This window comes from Vespa velutina, chromosome 5 (assembly GCF_912470025.1).
Source record: "Vespa velutina chromosome 5, iVesVel2.1, whole genome shotgun sequence".
Taxonomy (NCBI): Eukaryota; Metazoa; Arthropoda; class Insecta; order Hymenoptera; family Vespidae; genus Vespa; species Vespa velutina.
Window position 1 is genome coordinate 4,506,895 of NC_062192.1, and position 19,922 is coordinate 4,526,816.

At 34.5% G+C, this 19,922-nt stretch overlaps 2 protein-coding genes across 3 annotated transcripts in view; both read left to right on the forward strand.

Annotated features, from left to right (window-relative positions):
- The window catches only part of LOC124949534, a 164,285-nt gene extending 150,395 nt beyond the window's left edge, over window positions 1-13,890 (forward strand). Inside the window, exons 5-6 of one of the 2 annotated variants that reach the window (XM_047494753.1) lie at window positions 11,850-11,977; window positions 13,766-13,890. In XM_047494753.1, the coding sequence (XP_047350709.1) occupies window positions 11,850-11,977; window positions 13,766-13,788 (151 nt within the window). In that variant the 3' untranslated portion in view covers window positions 13,789-13,890. Of the gene's footprint in view, window positions 1-11,849 lie in introns of both variants that reach the window. The other variant, XM_047494752.1, reaches the window with a different exon arrangement.
- Window positions 13,891-14,088: 198 nt separating this feature from the next.
- The window catches only part of LOC124949533, a 49,445-nt gene continuing 43,611 nt past the window's right edge, over window positions 14,089-19,922 (forward strand). Inside the window, exons 1-2 of the mRNA XM_047494751.1 lie at window positions 14,089-16,976; window positions 17,958-18,137. Of these exons, the coding sequence (XP_047350707.1) occupies window positions 15,824-16,976; window positions 17,958-18,137 (1,333 nt within the window). The 5' untranslated portion in view covers window positions 14,089-15,823. The remainder of the gene's footprint in view (window positions 16,977-17,957; window positions 18,138-19,922) is intronic.

Here is a 19,922-nt window from a genome sequence, read left to right on the forward strand (position 1 = left end):
TTTATTAACATCATATAATAAATATATTTGACATTCAATTTATCATTTCGTAATGAAAACCCCCAAAGGGATTAACAGTATTAAATAGAAAAATATCATTCGTCAAACGATTAGATGAACTCGCAGGAGTTTCGATAGAGGGTGAAGGGACATCCCTAAGGGAGAGGATATGCGGGCGAATATTATGGAAAGGGTGAGCGTTGTTGCTCGGGAGAGGCCGTCAGTAACTATTGAGCCATCTTTGGTCCTTCCCTTCCGTCCCTTCTCCTCCCCATCCCACCTCTCCCCCCTTATACCTTACTCACATTCTGAACCATAGAGGCATAAGCTCGCATTACCAGTCAGTCTGAGTTATCTGCGTTTCCCACGTTACTACCGTGGTGCAGCACATGCACGCGCCGAGTCCGACATGGAAGGGAGAAAGATAGTCGATCGCACGAGGTTGCGCGCGCGCTCCCGCACACCGACGCATATGCGCGAAACCTCCGTATCCCATATTACGAACAGCTGCACTGCAGAATCCCGATAGTGCACGTATGTATGCGAGTATCTATATATATGTTCCCTTTCTCCTCCTTTCACCCCCGCCTCCCTCCCGATGCTGTACATTTCTACGTGTCTCTACTCGTAGATGACGATTCTCCTCTTTCATCTCCACCTCCTTTATCTCCACCTCCTTCTTCTCCTTCATCTTTTATATCGATTCAACCGTTGCCTTCACAATTTGTCGATTTCACCAATTTCTTTCCTTTTTACGATTGTTGAAAATTCGAGAAAAACGAAAACTTCACTTATCGATCGACTTTCCTTGATGCATAATTTTCTTCGTACTAACGTACTTCGTAAAGCTTTGATTTTATTTCATTCGATAGAGATTAATTCTCGAGAGAGATCCGAAGAAATGGAAATTTCTATAAGCCAACTGTAATTCGAGTCTCGGAGTTTCGAGTAAACGAACTAAACGGACGTCTCGAGCCTTTTCTCACCCCGACGAAAGTATCCTACTTTCATTTCCAACCACGATTATTCCACCTTTTACTTTGCTTCTTACCATCAACGATCTTATTCTCAAACTCTCGTTTATCCAACCTAAGTATCTAGATAAACGAGGATGAGAAACTGAGAACGCTTTAAAAGCTTCAAGATGAAATAACTTTTGTATGTTATTCGATTTTGAAGGAATTTAAAACCCAACCTGATACGTATCCTATGAAACGAAGATCGATCTATGAAGTTTCATTCGACTTAATATCTTGAGCTCGAATATCCGAATTGGAGTATTAATGCAAAAAAAGATATAACTGAAAAGAAACAGTCTTTTATTGATGAACAAAATGTCAAGGACGTAATTAATTCGATATATTCGTTCTTCTTATTAAGAAATATTTTTTCTTTTAAGATATAATTAAATCAATTGTTTATTCATAAAAGTCAGAAATTATTTAAAATATATTGTTTACTCAATGCTCAAGAAACGTTTATCAAAGTTAACAGTTTCGAAACAGAATTGAAATATCTACAATAGATTATTCGCGGTGTACGATCACGCGTCGGTCGATTCGTACGGACAAGCTTTGCTTTCCTTCCTCTCTACGAATTGTATTCCAGACTCCAGAAAGTTTGGTCTTTAACGACCGACCGGTTACGCGATTCGCTTCTGGCTTTGATGGCCTGTTACGAGCATTGCCTCGTATCCGCCTTACTCTTGCAGATATCCGTATAGAAATTCTCTTGTAAACATTATTTCGAGCGTGCTTCTCTATGGAATCGCGTCCCACGTCTGCCCCACGTTTCCGGATCGTGACCTCGCGTTAGTTCCCTATTTTCCAAGCTCTCGCGTTTACTCCCTCGAGTTTTATATTTTGTCTTATTTTTTATTTTTCTTTTTTAGACTCAGCTCGTCTTCTTATCTTTTTTTCCCTATCTTTTCTATCGTTTTGTGACACGCCAACCGCTGAACTTATTTTCCGAACTAATCAAATTTATATTCATCTAATATCATTATTCATAACTTTTTGTTGATAAAAAAAAAGAAAAAAAATATCTACAAGAGAATTCATCGTCATAATTTTTAAATTAGACTTTATCCTTATGAATGAGTATACCTTTAATTCTTATAAATGTCGTAAAAAAGATCTTAGAAATTTGTTTTTAAATAAAATCTATGAAATTGAGTATTGTTCATTGATGATCCCTACGACATTTGACGTATTAAAATGAAGTTAAAAATTGTAACAATTGAATTATCCGAATCCCAAAGAAACGAGATCGTTCTTACACGGTTAATTCGATATCTAAGGTTTGGAATATATTTGAATCTATCCTATTAGCGATCTCTAACGAGTTGAAAGTTGCTTGGAAGACGAAAGTACCGTTTAATTAGAAACGATATATGTAGTATAAGTGTTCTAATCGAAACTCGAATCAAGCTCCTCTTAACATCATTATGAAGTAAAGAGAATAGGAAAGGTCTTAAAGTATCATTTGTTGTATTATCATACGTTAATACCTGTATTATGCTATTTATGTAATATTATTATCATTATTATTATCCTTTCCTTGTATCAAAAAGTTCATCTAATTCATATAAATTGTATACATATAATAAAATAATTCATATGTTTAATAACATATATTATATATATGTGCAAAAAATATATGTGTATTTTAACCATACGTACTTCGATGCCCATTCACGTTTCTCCCCTCCCCTCCCCCCCCTCCCCCTCCCCCTCGTTCCACTCCTGCCTCTAACACTTATCATCGCTATGTCCCATACAAATTCAATTTAAATCGCAATTCGATTTGAAACTAATCCTTTCTTGATAATTACACATACATTCGTCATAGTTCGAAAATGAGAACGTAGCTTAATTTGAGCTTGTTGGAATCCTCGTTGCTTTGTCTCGCTTACGGTCCAAGTGGGGAATTACACGGGTGCGCTGTGAAAACCACGAGACCAAAACAGGCGGCTGGTGTGTTCATTCGGTACGATAAACTCCTAGCAAACTTCATACAATATGCAAGTGAGGACAGATGTATTTACACCCGCTATCATTACTGTGTCATATACTCTTGATCGTTTGTTATCTTTAACGAAGAGAAAACATGTCCGAACTAGAGACGCATCGATCAAATTTATACCCTTTCCTTTTCCTTTTCCTTTTATCTTTCTTCTTTCACTTCTTTTTCTTTTTTTTTCTTTTTTTCTTTATTTTTTTTTCTTTTTGGTTTTTTTTTCTTTCAGGCATAAACAAAGAAAATTTCTTCCCTTTTCTTTCTTATATTTCAATAAATGTGTTAAATTGTTAATTACGTTATACAATGTTAATTTATATCTTCGGACCAGCATAACTGTTTCCGATGGAGCAGAGTATGTTCGATTCTCTCCTGGAAATGTAGTACTGTTCATTAGTCTCCTTCGTTAATCGAAACAGCGAGAGTATGCGCGACTACTCGAGCAGAATCCGAGGTAAGCCAAGTTCCAGCTAAATTAATGATGTGTTACGCATAATACGATTCAAGATTGTAATAATTAGACCACAGGACAATTTGATGTTAATCATAATAATGGTAATCAAGGATACGTTATATTCGTATTTTATCAAAAACTTTTTAACAGCTTATAAACATACGAATTAACGAGAGCAATACGAAAATATCCGTTTCATAATATTTATTTCAAAAAGTTATAATGATTTACAAATGAAACGAAATAATACAGAGAAGTCAAATGAAAAGCATATACTCGTGTGCTTCTTTTTCTGTTAGAACAGCAGCAAATTTTTCCATTAATATAAAAATACAAAATGTAATATAAAAAGCGGGTGTAATGAAATAAATAAAATACGATAAGTGTAAAAAATAAAAAACAAAAAAAAAGAAAAAAAAAAGAAAAAATAAAAGAAAAAAATAAAAAAAATATTTATACAGTTTGGGATATTGTAAAATTAAATTAGCTTACAAATTTGCATGAATTAATGCTCGTTTTTAGTCGAAGTACAGTTAAAATGTTAAAATGGAAAAAAAAAAGTGTTAGCGAGAAAATAATATCGCGACTGTTGGCCAGAGCGCCGTATCGTTAGTTATGAAATAATATTACAGGCATAGCGAATCTCTCAGTGTAATCTAAACAGGGAGTAAAAAGAGAAAAAGAATGAGAAAGAAGGTATAAGAGAAAGAAGGACGAGAGAAGGAAGCGTACATCGCAGTGAAATAAATAACGCAAAATGGCGAGCTCGGCTCTGTTTCAGCATTTCGCGATTTCTCCAGCGTGTGCGGCTTACGCACGCGTTTCTCTTCGTAATTACAAGAACCGGTCCTTGTAATAGGATTTTCGGATGGTTTTAACCGAAATTGTAGTTGTGTCTAGATCTACGTTAGCAAAATTCACCGCCAATAGTAGAATCGATCGTTATTGTAATACTCGTTATATCTCGCCGAATTTGAAAGCTTTTACAAAAATTAATTTCCGGGTTTTAACTTTTAAATATTTTTCAGTAAGTTACGAGAACAAAGGCACACTGACTTTCTGATGAATTCGATTTTGATATCTCTCTCTCTCTCTCTCTCTCTCTCTCTCTCTACCTATCTATCTATCTATCTCAGTCTCTATTTATCTGTTTTTCACATTTTTATTTTTCTTTGTTAGATGAAGCTTTTCAAGAGTCGACGAAGTCGATGATAAAATTTTATTTTACAACAAAAATCACTTGTGTTCGCACCATAAAAAAATATCTATTACATAGATACATTGGATTGAACGATAAGTTTGTTCAAATTTCGATGTTTACACGTACACACACACATATATATATATACACACATAAAAACCAAAGTTTTTCAATGAAATTTTCAAAGGATTTAAAAAACAAAATGATTCTTATAAAAAGATTATATCATAGTGGTAATACAATTCGCGTAATGTATCATGTAATATTTTTGTACATTTATATATATATATATATATATATATATATATATATATATCATGTTACAATATTATGATATATTATGGTATAGAATTGAAATTCTTTGATCATTTCGAGAAAAATCAAGTTTTTCATAAAAATAATATACTTCTTATTATACCTTATGAAAAAAAAAACAGAAAAAAAAAGAAAATAAATCTAAACAGACATTCTCATATAATTCGATTCATATATAGAATTCACATAATAACATTCTAAGGATAGGAAAGAAAAATGAGACGATGGTCGGTCAAGAGTCGTTTGACGGCAGACCTGTACAACCTTGCCAGTACTTGCGCGCGCAAGCACACACCCCTTTACGAAGGTCTCTACAAGGCTGGCAGACACTAGACAACCCTTATACCTATCACGTGACGATACACTCTCATTAAAATTCATAAGGTGACTCGACCGTTCCCACTTTAGCACCCGGCACCATATGAGCCACGTGTATTATATATTTATAGATGGCCCTATACCTATAGGTACTTACTGACGGATCTATGTTACGTACGCGTACCTTTCCTATATTTCTCCTTATTTCTCTCGAACCTTCACCTTGCATAGTAGAGCTTGTAAATCGTTCGATAATCGTTCTCTCTTTGAATTAAAGCATACATTAAAAAAAGATAAGCTATTTTATATTCGTAAATTTTTCTTCTCTTCGTATAATTTTTTTATCACATAGAAATAATATTATTTAAAAATATATCAAATATGTGAATATTATAATTTTTTAATATTTTATTGCAATATAATAATCTTTAATGTTTTATTGCAATAAAATAATAAGAATGAATCGAAGGTCATTTTTTTCCTTTTTACGTGCGATATAAATAACAAAAGAGAAAGATGATTGAGCTATAAAATATTCGATCGAAGAATCAAGAAAAAGATCATGAAATTCTTTAATTAATTCAAACGATCATAATAACGGTGTAACGTTGGCATAAAAGCCTCGGAGGTATAGTCACGATCCTCAAGTTTCACGTTGCAAATCTACGTTTCTCGTTTCCCCTTCACTAATGGGACTGTCTCGTACGCGAATATACATACCTACCACTGGCATCATGGATACGCGTGCACGTGTTCGCCTTGTTAAGCTCTGTTTTGCTTTCTTTCTGACTTGCCATTCTCAAAGTTATGGTCTTCGTTACCAGCACACAGACATAGAATAGTAGAGGAGACTAACGGAGAAAGAGAGAGAAAGTAAATGTAAACATGTCCCTTCGAGTCTTGTACTTTCTTTTACAGTCACGTATTCTCTACGCGTGAGTATACTCTTTCTCTCTAACTCTCTCTCTCTCTCTCTCTCTCTCTCTCTCTCTTTCTCTCTCTCTCTTTCTCTTTTAACCCTCGAGTTCCCGCTTCATCGTCGACCTCCTACTTTTCTCCTCTTCCTCATTCTCCTTCTTCTCCTCTTACTTGTTTTCCCTCCTCATTCTCATAGTGGTCGTCGTGTCTCAGCTTTCACGCTACTCGCAACAAATTACGACCGGATACCGGATAGCAAGGGGCTCGAATGAACTACAAGCGCGTGACAACTACTTCCGGTAGGTAGCATTTGCGGAACTCTCAATTAGTTGGTAACGACGTTAAGCTCAAAAAGATAGTGGGTGGACTTGCCCCGAGCAAAACTACGCTATGATACCGTACCATGATCGTAATCAAGTAGAGACACCCATTCTCTATCTTTTTTTTTTTTTTTTACTTTTTCTTTTCGTAAATCGTAGAAAATAAATTCGTAGAGGAGAGAAACGTACTCTCCTTGCCCCGAGCAAAGCAACCTAAGCTCCTACGGTGCTACGAACGGTGCTCGTTCGTTCATTCGTTCGTTCGTTTCCACGGGAAAGACACGTATTTACGACGAAACAACCCTGTCGAGCCTCTCCTTGTCGTTTTTATCCGGTCATTATTTCTACGCCGGCGGATTATTTTTCCTTCTTCAAAAAGAAACAAAAAGAAAAAAAAAAAAAAAAAAAAAAAAAAAAAAAAAAAACAGAAAAAAAAAAGAAGAAAAAGGAGAAGGAGGAAAAATATTTGCAGTTCCATTACGTCAATTACGTCGTTCGTTATCGATTCAGACCGCTCGTTGATTAAAATTTGAAAGAAAATAAAAAGAAAAAAGAAAAAGAGAAGATTAAAAGAACAATAAGACACTGTTGGCCTATCTTTTCGCACGATAACAGAATTATTGAATAATTAACAATAAAAGAAAAAAAAGAAAAAAAAAAAAGAATTAAAAAGAGCGAACGACAGAAACGATTAAGGCCAATTAATTCTGTTGTTTATATTGGTATATAAGTATTTTCATTCATGATGAAAATCGAGGAGAAATACTTTCGTTCATTAATCACGATAAACAAGGGTATTCTGTTTGTAGGATCGATTACATGTTAGATTGCTCTTCGCAGTGTGTAATAAACTTAAACGTTAGGTAGGCCATATGTTATTATTGTCATCGTAAGTGAGATATTAAAGTTTGTATTAAAGGGTAGCGAGCAAGCACGCGTCTACGAAAGTATACTTTATCCATTTTCTTGTAGTTGCAGCACGTACGAATAAACGAGTACGAACGTGGCTCTCGTTTTCTGAAACGGAAACTACTTACTTCGGTTGTACCTGCTGAAAACGACTCGTCGTTTCATCGAACTCTCCGTAGAGCGATATTTCAACGTCTACGGGATTGTTTTCATTCTCAAAACTAGCATAGATCTAGCCGACGTTAATAATTATCTTTGATTAATTTTCTTTTTTTTTCTTATCGAAAAATTATATTAACATTTTATTAATCAATTTGATTGTATATCAATAAAATAAAAAGTTTATATTTCTTATCGAAATGAAACTTTTCAATTTGTTTTCTTTCAAATTACTTGAATATTAATTTATTATGTAATATTGTAGGAATGAGCCTTTTATTTCCGAAACAAAAATAATCGTATTAGTAATTCTTCATTTTTGTCGGAAACCAAAACTCGTTAGAAGTCATATACAATTCAGATCATTTTCCGTACAAGTTCGAGAAAGAGATTCGAAGAAGTTCCGTTATAATTTCATAAGCTATAGCAGCATCTACCTGGTAAAGTCTAGGGTGTCACACGGTCGAAAGGGTATTTCGAAGTTTTAGAAGGCCAGAGAAGAGCGGGTCAGTGTCATTAATCATTTTCATGCCGCTTCATAGACGCATGCATTATTCAAAAGCGTTTTCGCGCGAGCTATGCATAACTTTTGTCCATGTTCGTGAAAGATACATTCGTCAAATACTTTTCCGATCTATGAAAGCAAAATCTGCAAAGAGAAAACATCGATTAGATTTAATAATAAATTCTCTCTCTCTCTCTCTCTCTCTCTCTCTCTCTTTTACGAATGTGAATTATGTCCATTCTTTCTTCAATCGTAATCTATTTTATATTTTTTTTTTTTTTTCATATAAAATAATAATTATATTTTTAAAATTTTTATTCACGATTCTTTCGAATGTTCTAAATGACTTATTCGATATTGAAAGATAGTAATAAAGTGAAAAATTTCGGTGAACAACTATGAAATAAAATATGAAGATCATCCATCGCTTTCAAAAGGTCCGTAAAATCTTGTAAAAGCGAATGCAACATCCATCTAAGAGATCCGTGAGCGCTTGTTTGCGTGTGATGTACATGTGGAAAGTATACACATAGATGTACTTATCACTCCTGGGATGGTGCAAGGCCACTCGACCGGCACGTAGGTATCTTGGATTCTTCAGACGTATCCACCTACATATATATATATATATATATATATATATGCACACATACCTTAATCATTCAAATGCATACAAATACTTACGTATATACGTATTCATGCTTGGATATTTTATATTATACAAATAGTATGAATCTCACTTACTTTTCCTTCCTCGACGAGCCTGGAAGTTTCTATTTTATTTTTTTTTTTTCCCACCTTCAACTTTCTCTCCCATTCTCTTCGACTATAATTCTCATCTCTCTCTCTCTCTCTCTCTCTCTCTCTCTCTCTCTCTCTCTCTCTTTGTGTATATGTGTACTTTGTGTAAATGTGTGTTTGTCTTCTTTACAATTTTTTTCGCGTGGCTCGTTTTCAAAATGAAAATACAGTTTTCCTAGCGCGCCAGTACAATTAGTTAATTTTGACTATTTCTCCAACTTCGTCCAACTTTTTCGCAAATATCTCGCTTTCGCGTTGCTCGTTAGTCTCACAATCAGCGAATCTGTAATCGAGTAGAAAAGACGACGGGGTATGCAAGCTCTTGAAGTTTCCTATTCCATTTTTTATTTGTTCTCTTTTTCTTTTCTAATATCCCCTTTCTCGTCCGACCGACTTTGTTTTCCATTTTGCTTTCTTAATACACAATTTATGCGATGTCCTGTCCGTATCTGTCTCTTTTATTGTAGTTTCATTCTATTGAAAGACGAATATATCGATTCGGCTATCATGCATTACATGGGTTTGTATACTAAATTGAATAAAAAAAGAAAAGAAGGAAAATAGAAAAATAAAAAAAAAACAAGAATGCAAAGAAAAAAGTAAATAGGTAAGAAGAAACTTAAACTATGCACGCGACTGAGTCTATAGCCTGAGGGTATTAATAAAGGTTCATTCCTATCTGAAAAGAAAAAGTCATCCTCGTATAAGTGAAATTTAAATGTTATTGAAAGTTATACATCTTTTTAAAAAGTATTATTTTGATGTAATTAAAAATTAAAACAATTAAATTAAAAAACAAAACATATATATATATATATATATATATATATATATATATATAGAACGATAAAAATATATGTATCTCAATATGTACATACATGGCAAATAATCATTGCTAATTTTTTATATTCACATTGATTTTAACATTATTGAATGTTACGCTTGTTTATCGACGATTATTGTTATTGGATTTTTAAGGTTTATATACATTGGCAAGGATATTGTGGTCTATAGTCTCCAACAACAGAAACGAGTTAAACGGTGGTCAAAGTTCGTCGTTCCGTAAATTCCGCCTCTATTGGCAATAGTACAACATTGCTTTAAAATGATCGCCTTGAAACTTCTGCGGACAAGATTGGTGGAAGCTTACATACTGTTGCAAGTTCAGTTCACGATTTACACACAACGAAGTCGCCTAGAGATCGTTTTGAGAACACCGGAAAGCGTTGTTTCAAATACCTGAGAATGGCATTTGTGGAAAATAGTCTTTAATATTGAACGTTATCAGTGGCTAATAACTCTTATCAGTAACCGATCTATTATGGACCGATATGGAAAACGTTCGTTTAATTTATAAAATGAAGAAAACGTTCTTCTTCGTTTTACGAGTAATACGAATTTTTACAAATCTTATTTATTGGAGTATTAATTTTTTTTTTGCTACATTTGATTGACATATAATATTGGATACTCGAAAAATTTTAAATCTTGAAGTTTCCTTACTTGGTTAGTCTCTCCCTCTCTCTCTCTCTCTCTCTCCCTATCTATCTATCTATCTATCTATCTATCTATCTATCTATCTATCTATCTATCTATCTTTATCTCTATCTCTATCTTCTTCCTCTACTTGGGAAATCAAAGCAGTACTTTCAAAATCGAATCTCATCGCAGTAAATTCAATGAGTTACAGTACAGTGGTCTTGAACTTCCTTTGATATCTCAACTCGATGTACGAGATAGTTTCTGCTGTTTTCATAAATAAATCTATCCTCAGATGCTATAAATGCGCATACTTGTCTATAAAAGAGAAAAAAGGACAAGAGAGAGAAAAAGGAAAGAAGAAAGATGGATAGAAAGATTCATTGCTTCAATTTATTATAGAATTGCACGAAAAGAAAGATTCTCTTCGATGTTCGCGTACGTTATTCGTTCTTATTCCCTGTGATCGATAAGTTTCAACACATTAATTTTCGTTCTGCTTCTTTTGAAATAGATAAGAAACAAAATGAGAAGATGACACGTATAAAATCTTATTTAGATATATCCCAACGAATGCCATTCCTTTTCCGAGTTGAAGTCCTTGATGTATTTTTTATTTCTTTCTTCCTTCATTTCGCTATTCTTTTCTGTCCATTTTATTTTTCCTATTTCTTTCCTTTTATATTTCCATCCATCTGCATATGTCTTTCTGACACATCTCTTCCTATTCCTTTCTTGGTGACGAGGTTCGTTTTATCCTCTTTAAATCTTTAATTCAACCAAAGCGAAGCACGTATGTATGTACCATTAACCCAAATAATTTTGAAACACGAGGATCTTGACGTTGAATTTTCCGTCTCACCTTTCCTTCCTCTTTCTTTCTTTCTTTTTTTTTTTTTTTTTGTTATTTTCTTTTTTTCACAAAAGAAAAAACATAGAACGACATAACTTCGATAAGTTGGCTTCATGTCGATAAAAAGATATTTGGTTTTTAATGGAAAAAAAAAAAGTCAATTTTTGCGCATTGTATGATCTATGAATTTTTTTTATACTGTTAAAATTGCAAATGCATTTTTCAAAGCTACTGATTGTTATATCCGAAGACTTCGAAGAATATACAGTATTTTTTTAGAGTAAAAATTATTCATTATGTATAAATGATAGCTATTCAAAATAAAATGGGAGTATAGCACATCCCAAATGCATAATTAGAAATTATTTTGAGATATGCATAATTAGGATTAATACGTATTAAACATGCGAGATCTATGATTTATTTCGAAATTGAGACAAAGAGAAATTTAAAATATTCAACGCGATATTACGTGTTTTATCTCTCTAATTCGTTTTTATTATAATGAAAATATTATGAACGTTTGTTGAATTACGTATTACAACTGTAATTTACGTATAACAATTATGATAGCAAATCTTTATATTTTATTGTTTCAGAGATGCTTGCCATGACTCTTGGACGCAACTTCGATTGTCACCGGTCTTTGGTTGTATATGTCCAAACAATCACATAAAGAAACGATGCGACAGGATCTTCTCATTGGTCAATCATAATCCTTGCGTCGGTGAGTATAAGAGACAGCGAGTGTGCCAGACTGTGAGAGTGACTGAGAGTGGAAGAGTGTTGAGATGAGACGTAGCAGATTCGATCGGTAGGTCGAACAGTCCTCTGCATTTGTTCGTCATTGCTTAAACGTACGAGTATTTCCATTTATATTCAATATATACATATATTAAAAACATTATTAATAATTGATATTATTAATGAAAATAAATAAATCGAATTTATTGTTAACTGTATTCCTATAAGATACTCTTACGTTGATGAATCTGTGTTATTGCGTATATTATACTGATAAACAAAGGATCATTATGATTGTTATTAAAACTTTATTTGTTAATGATTGCATTATAAACTAACATTAAAAACATATTATTAATATTTAACGCAATCAAAATGATCTTTTATTTACGGTTGTTAAATCGTTTTAAATCCAGTTTATTTTCTTGTACGTTGAATCGAGTGAACATCGTTGCTCGATGAATGAACGAGTATAAAAATGATTATAATAGCACCTTGTGAAAGTCGACTGTTGGTGTTGTGAAGTAAATTGGATGACGAGTTTTTCTTTCGTCACGTTGTTTTACGAGATTACATCTTGTGTCTCTATGTATTTGTATCATGTAAAAATTTCTACTTTTTTTTCTCTCTCTTTTTTCTTTTTCTTTGTTTTTATTTGATCGATGTATGCGTCGAATCGAAACGCCTTGTTGATCTTGGATTAAAAAGCAAAATGCGTTCATGAAATTCATTTAATTGAGAATAGTAATATTTAGTCTATAATTTTTTCCAAATTGAGAAGGAAAGAAAAAAGACAAAGAGAGAAAAAGTAGGAGCAAAGCAATTACTTTTAACGATATTGCTGTATTTAGAGCTCGCGAGACGTCGTTATAGCGTTCTTTGGATAAGCTCCTTTTTCCCTAATTAATCGAAAACTTACGCTATTAAAACGTAAATCGGGTTTTCATCGCGTAGACGATTGAGTCTTAATTTCATTACAAAATTCTTTACTCGGAATGATATTTTTACATTTTCAATAATCTTTAAAAATGCTTTTCAATTTATTAAAAAAAAGAAATTTTTTGAAATATTATAATTTTGAACGATTTCTTAGAATGATACCACGTGCATTCAAAATTTTAATATTCGATGCACATATGTAAACGAATGACACGTGGATTTGACATGTTTGCTTATCCAGGATCGACGACGTTTCAAATATTTCTGCCTCGCAATGGTAATTTTATTGGCATTGTCAAAACACGAGCGTACGGTTACGCGCGAAAAGCAAAGAAAAAATAAGAGGAAATGAAAACGTAAGTAAGTAAGTTGCAAATATCACACACAAGGGCATGTGTGACCTATGTGCAAATGTTTATTATCTGTGTGCGTGTCTGCGGAACGACTTCGCACTGTGCCGATGAAAAAGCAGCGGCAAAGCAGCTTAAACGTCGCAATATAAATGTTGCATATTTTAGCGAGATCACATTTATGAAGTTTTCAGTGATTACGAAGTAATGAGATTATCGAAGAAAAAAAAAAAAAAAAAAAAGAAAAAAAACCAGTAGGATCATTCATCTCTCCGTATACTTTTTTTTTTATAATTATTTTTGTATTAAACTTGATTATCAGTTGATCTCAAACCCGCAAAAATAGCCTGTTGTTGTATAGGTATATATTGTGATTATAGATAGTTAAATTATTTATTTAATTTGAATTTAATGATTATTATCCGCCTTTTATTTCTTTTTTTCTTTCAATATGAATTCTTAAAGTATCTCAAATTCTTAAGTAAACGAGGAAAGTAAAAGGTAAGTAAATTTCGGGAGAGCTTTCAGTTAAAAATCATTATTTCGAACGTCGGTAATAGAAAAAAAAAAAAAAAAAAAAAAAAAAAAAGAATGGGAAAGTATAATATAACATAACATACGATAAACATTATTAATACACATCGCGATAAGATATGTTAATGAGTATTTTAAGATGCAGTAAGAATCGGTATTATTATTTTATTTTATTACAATATTAAACAAATGCGGGTAAAATTCTTAAAAATGCGTTGAAAAAACGAAAGGTATGCGATTCGATTAAATCATTTAAATTTACGTTTCTCAATCTTTACATTTCTTTATATAATCTAAATTATTTCTTTACAATGGTAGCCGTGACTCAAATCTTTATAAAATACAATTTTTAAAAACCTATTAGATTAGAGTCATTGTATATTATTTTAATAGATACGATTGTTATAAATTGTAAGAATATTCTACGATAATTCTCTAGAAAACTCTTATAATTTAATCACTTTTCTCATTTTGTTATTAGATAGCAGCCATCATAGGGCGGCTATCTAATATTTTGGAACGTGGCCCATAGATTGAAAAACGTTGATTTAAATGCAATACCACCGAAGCGCGAGCAGGTATTCGAAAAAAAAAAAAATGGGAATACAAATAGCGCCGTGAATTTTTGTCGTTCAGTGACATTCTAGAAAATCAACTAATAATAAAAGATCGAGGATATCCGATTCGACGCAAGGAACCAAACGGAACGTGGATCGATCCTGAAAACCCTGGTCTGCACGTGCACCAGCACTTCCTATATACATATATACTTGCTTTCTGTCCGAAGAGTTTGAACTTCGAAATCGTCCGTATTAAATTCAATGATAATGCAAAAAAAAAAAAAAAAAAAATAAAAGAAAAGAAAAGAAAAGAAAAAAGCCATTCGGACGAATAAGAATAAAATGGAAATTGGCTTTTACGCGTTCATATTTACATTTACAAATTGTTTCATTTATTTTCAAAGCCGCATTGATTTATCAGCTCGGGTTGGTTTTTAATCTTCTACAAATTAATTTCGAAGGTACATTCGTATTGAACTATACATATGAGATGTACTTATTAAATTGTACATATATAATTATTAAATGTTTTATCGTAATATTTATACATTTCAAATATTTTCATTTCTTTTTATTACGCAAAAAAAAACCAATCATTATTTTTCGATAAAAAAAAAAAAAAAAAAACTCTATATATATTATTTTTATTATTTTTATTATTTTATGTAACAGATGCAAATCCCAATGATTGCCATAGATTTCCGGCGAGAATATGATTTCGAAAATGCAAACGAAGTTTCTCAGGCAGAGTACACGTAGAATGCGCACCGCATGATGTACCTTTGCATGAGAAAGAATGATGAGCGCAAAAAAAAGCAAAACAAAAAAAAAAGAATAAAAGAAAAAAAAAGAAAAATTTCCTATGGATGCAGCAAAGCGTATCTCGTACGTATTTTGAGCCTGCATGTCCGTTCTCTTATTTCTCTCTGTAACGTGCCTGTTAAATAGATGAACGTCTATTTCAACTATCTACTCTCTATACTCGACTCGACCTTTCATATCTTATCCTTTAAGACTACTCATTTTCCTTTCTTATACATACTATGATCGATCGATATATCGAATATTAAAAAGAAAAAAAGAAAAAAAAAAAAAAGAAAAAGAAAAAAACAGTATGTAAACTTTCAAAATGATTCCTTTTCGTCATCCTATTAAATATTCCACTTAACTTTTCGAACGAGAAAGAATAAAAATAATTTGAAATAGAATTTGATCGATTTTGAAACGTGCTCTCTGTAATCGATTTTTGCAAATGTAAACGACGTCATTCCTATTAACAATTAGAGGCCAAGAATCCTTGGAGCGGTAATCCCGAGAGCAGTACGAATCAGGCAGTATCACTACCACTATCACTATCACCACTGTCACGACCAACAGAAGCAACATACTACTCGCATACCTATATATAACACATCACGACGCAAACCCGTCCGTGCACGTTTACCGATGCGATCACGCACCCACTCACCCCGTTCTCGTCCGCGTCTCTGCTTTTGTGTTACAGAGTATCTGCCCTCCTCCGCCTCGGTAGACCTATCGGGTACGGACTCAGCCCTCTATCCATTCGACCCGCAGCAGGAGAGCTACCAAGAGATCTGGTTACCGCCGACCAGTATGTATCCCTATTTTCTGTTCCCCGGGACCGCGCGCACCTCGTACCACGACTACGAAATACCGTACGAAGGACAAGAACAGGGACATCGCCGTCAGCACGGCCATCGACATCAACCCGGTCGCCATCAGGAGGCACCGGAAAAGCCAGCCAAGCCCAGCGTGTTCGTCGTCGACGCGAACGATCCACGGAGGAACGATTTAAACAACGTTGATCCTCGTAACGAGGATCGTTTCGTCGTGACCGACGACGAACACTCGTCGGCTGGTCGGTTCCATCTTCCAGGTTCAAGGTTGGGCAACCGGAGGCAGGAGGGTGCCCGGGGAGATGGGATCTTTCAAGATTTTGATGGCTCCTCTTCATCCTCCAACGTCCATTCCTATTCTTCTTACCCTTCTTCCTCGTCCTCTTCTTCTTCTTCTTCTTCTTCTTCTTCATCATCTTTGTCTTCTTCTTCTTCTTCTTCTTCTTCTTCTTCTTCTTCTTCTTCTTCTTCTGACGCGTTTTCCAAGCATGATCGTGCCTCCAACACAGTGCACCTGCAGCCAAGGCACCCCCACCAAAGCGAGCATGACGCGCACCTGCACCATCACCATCATCACCAGCACCAACAGCACCACCACAACCACAACCAGCACCACTACTACCACCATCACCCTGCACCTGCACCGTCCCCGTCGTCTTCTTCGTCGTCTTCGTCTTCCTCGTCGTCATCGTCGTCTTCGTCAGCATCCTCGTCCTCGTCATCGTTGTCGTCGTCGAACGCGCAACCACCGCGACCGACGCCTACCGTCGACGAAACTAAACGAATCGAGACACCGCAAGTCGCGCCACCAAAGAAATTCGCACCGAGGCCAACCTACGAGCATCGGGCGATCTTCGATCGCGTCGACGACGACCTCGATGACATCGAGTTCAGGATCGGCGCTCTGCCAGTCGATCGGCTCTTCGATCTGCGCGAGGCTTTCGAAGGCTTCGTCGATCAAGGTTCGTACACGCCCATCACACGCGACAGAGAGATCGCTGACGATCTTTGTTTTGCTGCTGCAACATCGAGGGATCATCGCCCTCTCTTCTTCTTCTTCCTCTTCTTCTTCTTCTTCTTCTTCTACTACTACTACTTCTTCTTCTTCTTCTTCTTCTTCTTCTTCTTCTTCTTCTTCTTCTCATTCAATATTTATTTTGTACTTTCTTTTTTTTTTTACTTTCTCTTCTTCTTCATCGGAGCCGCCACTTCGATCTCTAACAAAAAAAAGAAAAAAAGAAAAAAAAAAAAACGAATTGATCGTAGAGACACCGAGTAAAGATCGTTTTAAATTACGTTATTTACGTTCTCCAGGTGAAATTTCATCCGTCGCGCGGTTGAATTCAACGGTGATACCACTGGCCGAAAGAAGAACGGCCCGCCTCTCCTGGCACTTCGACTATTCGCGGCACGAATTTATGTTATTGGTGCACGGCCAACTCGGAATTTATATATGGCACGCGTGAGACATTCGTACGAAAGTAAAGTTTAATCGTGCTTTAGTAATCAAGTTAAAAGAACGAAAAAAGTATAAAAAGGACGATTATCTTTTCGTTACGTGCTTGAGTTATTGTACTTGATCTTCCCTTTTACTTTTTTTTATATACCTATCCCACTTTATTTCAAACAGGATAATTTTATTCAATCGTACGATAAACGAAAACGTGCACATATTATTGTATGAATCTTGAATAATTCATCGCGATACGATCGCTACGGAGGGAGAAAAATTCCCTTTTGATTAAGCGAAATCTGCGAGAAAGATAGAGAGAGAGAGAGAGAGAGAGAGAAAGAGAGAGAGAGAGAGAGAGAGAGAGAGAGAGAGAGTCAAGAAGGGATAAAACTTTTTTTTTTCGTCCAAAGAATCTTAATAACGTTCCGAGATTTTGCGGTGAAACGAACGAGACGATCCTCCGTGCTCCGATACACTTATTCATTTACAGTGAAGGTCATCTCTCATCCGGACAACTCTACGAGCTTCGAGGTAATCGAGTCTCAAGTGGAGAACCCATTGATTGATGCCGATCATCAAGATCTTCTAGCGATGAAACAGATACCTGTACCTGGTGATCATCATCGACGATCTCATCGAAAGAAGAATCAGACTGTGGAAGAACTCGATCGTAAGTACCTTTTCGTTTCTCTTTGTTAAATTGATTAAAGGACTTATTATATCCGTTCATTTTTAATTGACTTAATTTTTCAATTCAATTAAGAATTATTGTCGACGATATTATCGATAAATTTCAAATAAATGTTTTTACTCGATAATTCTCGAAAAAAATAAAAAAATAATAAAAAAAGAAGAAGAAGAAGAATCGATAATACCTATTGTATAATATCGTACGATATTATCTATTCGTACCGAGTGAGATTTATCGTAGTAAAAGTTTAATTTAATTTAGAATCCGTGAGCCGTCTCATTTCCTGGGCCTTCGCTTCCAACCCCCTCTCCAACGCACCAAGGTATATCTCTGTAGGTCCGCATATTATTTCTCGAGTTGCCGGATTTCGAACTTTAATCCGCCATCGCAACGAGAACTGGCCAAGTTTTCGTCTAAGATTCCGATAGGCGCTCGAATCGAGACAGTGCGAATCTATGCGAAAGTCGTTATCAAAGAGATACGCTGTGAAATAGCTATGCATATATAGATATAGATATCTACATACATCCGGCTGTTGTAGTTTTTAGACTTTACAGAAACTAATTTGCTTAAAGTACCGTCAGTTTTTGACGGTGACGATCGTCTCGCGAGCAGATACTTCCTTTCTCAACTATAATGGTGCTCTTAAACTCAAAACTTTCCGCTTGAGAAAGCGTTCTCGTCCGTGACATTTACTTTAAGAACGAGAGTTTAAAGTGGTCTGCTCACGTTTTTTAACTTCGGAATCTATTACCAGGTGAAACAAGAGATAGGAGGGAGTAAATCACTGGATTAAAGGATAACCAGGGATAATTACTTCGGGCTCGATCCGGATGCAATCAATTTTTGATGCGTTATAGTTTGCATCCTTGCTCACCAACTTACTCTTCTTTCCTCTTCTCTTTTTCCATATATTCTTTATCTATCTCTCTCATCCTTTCTCTTTTACTTTTTTCATCAAATACTGTCCTCCACATAGACTGAATTCTTTATTCTCCTCGTTCGCTTCCCCGTTATAATTAATTTTTCATCATGAGATAGATAGTTATATGTATCTAGATAAATGGCTAAGTATATAGGTTGAGTTATATACACTTTTAGCGAAAACCTTTGCTAATACGTCTATGTCATTTATCTCTTACTTGACGAGATAAAAAGTAAAGGTAATTTAGGATGGTAAATAAAAATATTCCCTTTTCTTTCTTGCCCTTCTTTTTTTCCACCGTATATAATTTATACATCTACAAATAAGTCTCATACGCATACATTCAGAACAGGAGTACGCATACGGTATATGTTCCAATGCAAAAGAGCGAAATACTCGGCACACGCGAATTCCGCATTCATATATCCAATTTCGAGAGAAACAGTTCGGTTGAAGTTCCAAGGTCGTTTCGTGGAACGATGAATCTAAATCGTTGCTTCGATATACGTTCCTACGTTTTACGTGCGAAACGGAACATATTTACTTGATAAATAATAGAGGAGTAGAATTTTATCAATCGAAAAAAAATATTTTTAATTCCGCGTAAAGTTGAACTCATTCACGAGTTTCAAAAATTTGTAGAAATAAAAAAAAGTCTTTTTCATTTTTTTAACATAATTATAGAATTTCATGTGATACTATACATATATATATATATATATTATGATCTAAACTATTGGAAAAAAATAATTATTTTCTGAAAGTCTTTACAGAACAGAAATGCGCATATCAATATACCATAATCTTTTCTTTGTCTTATATTAGTAAAACAGGAAAGA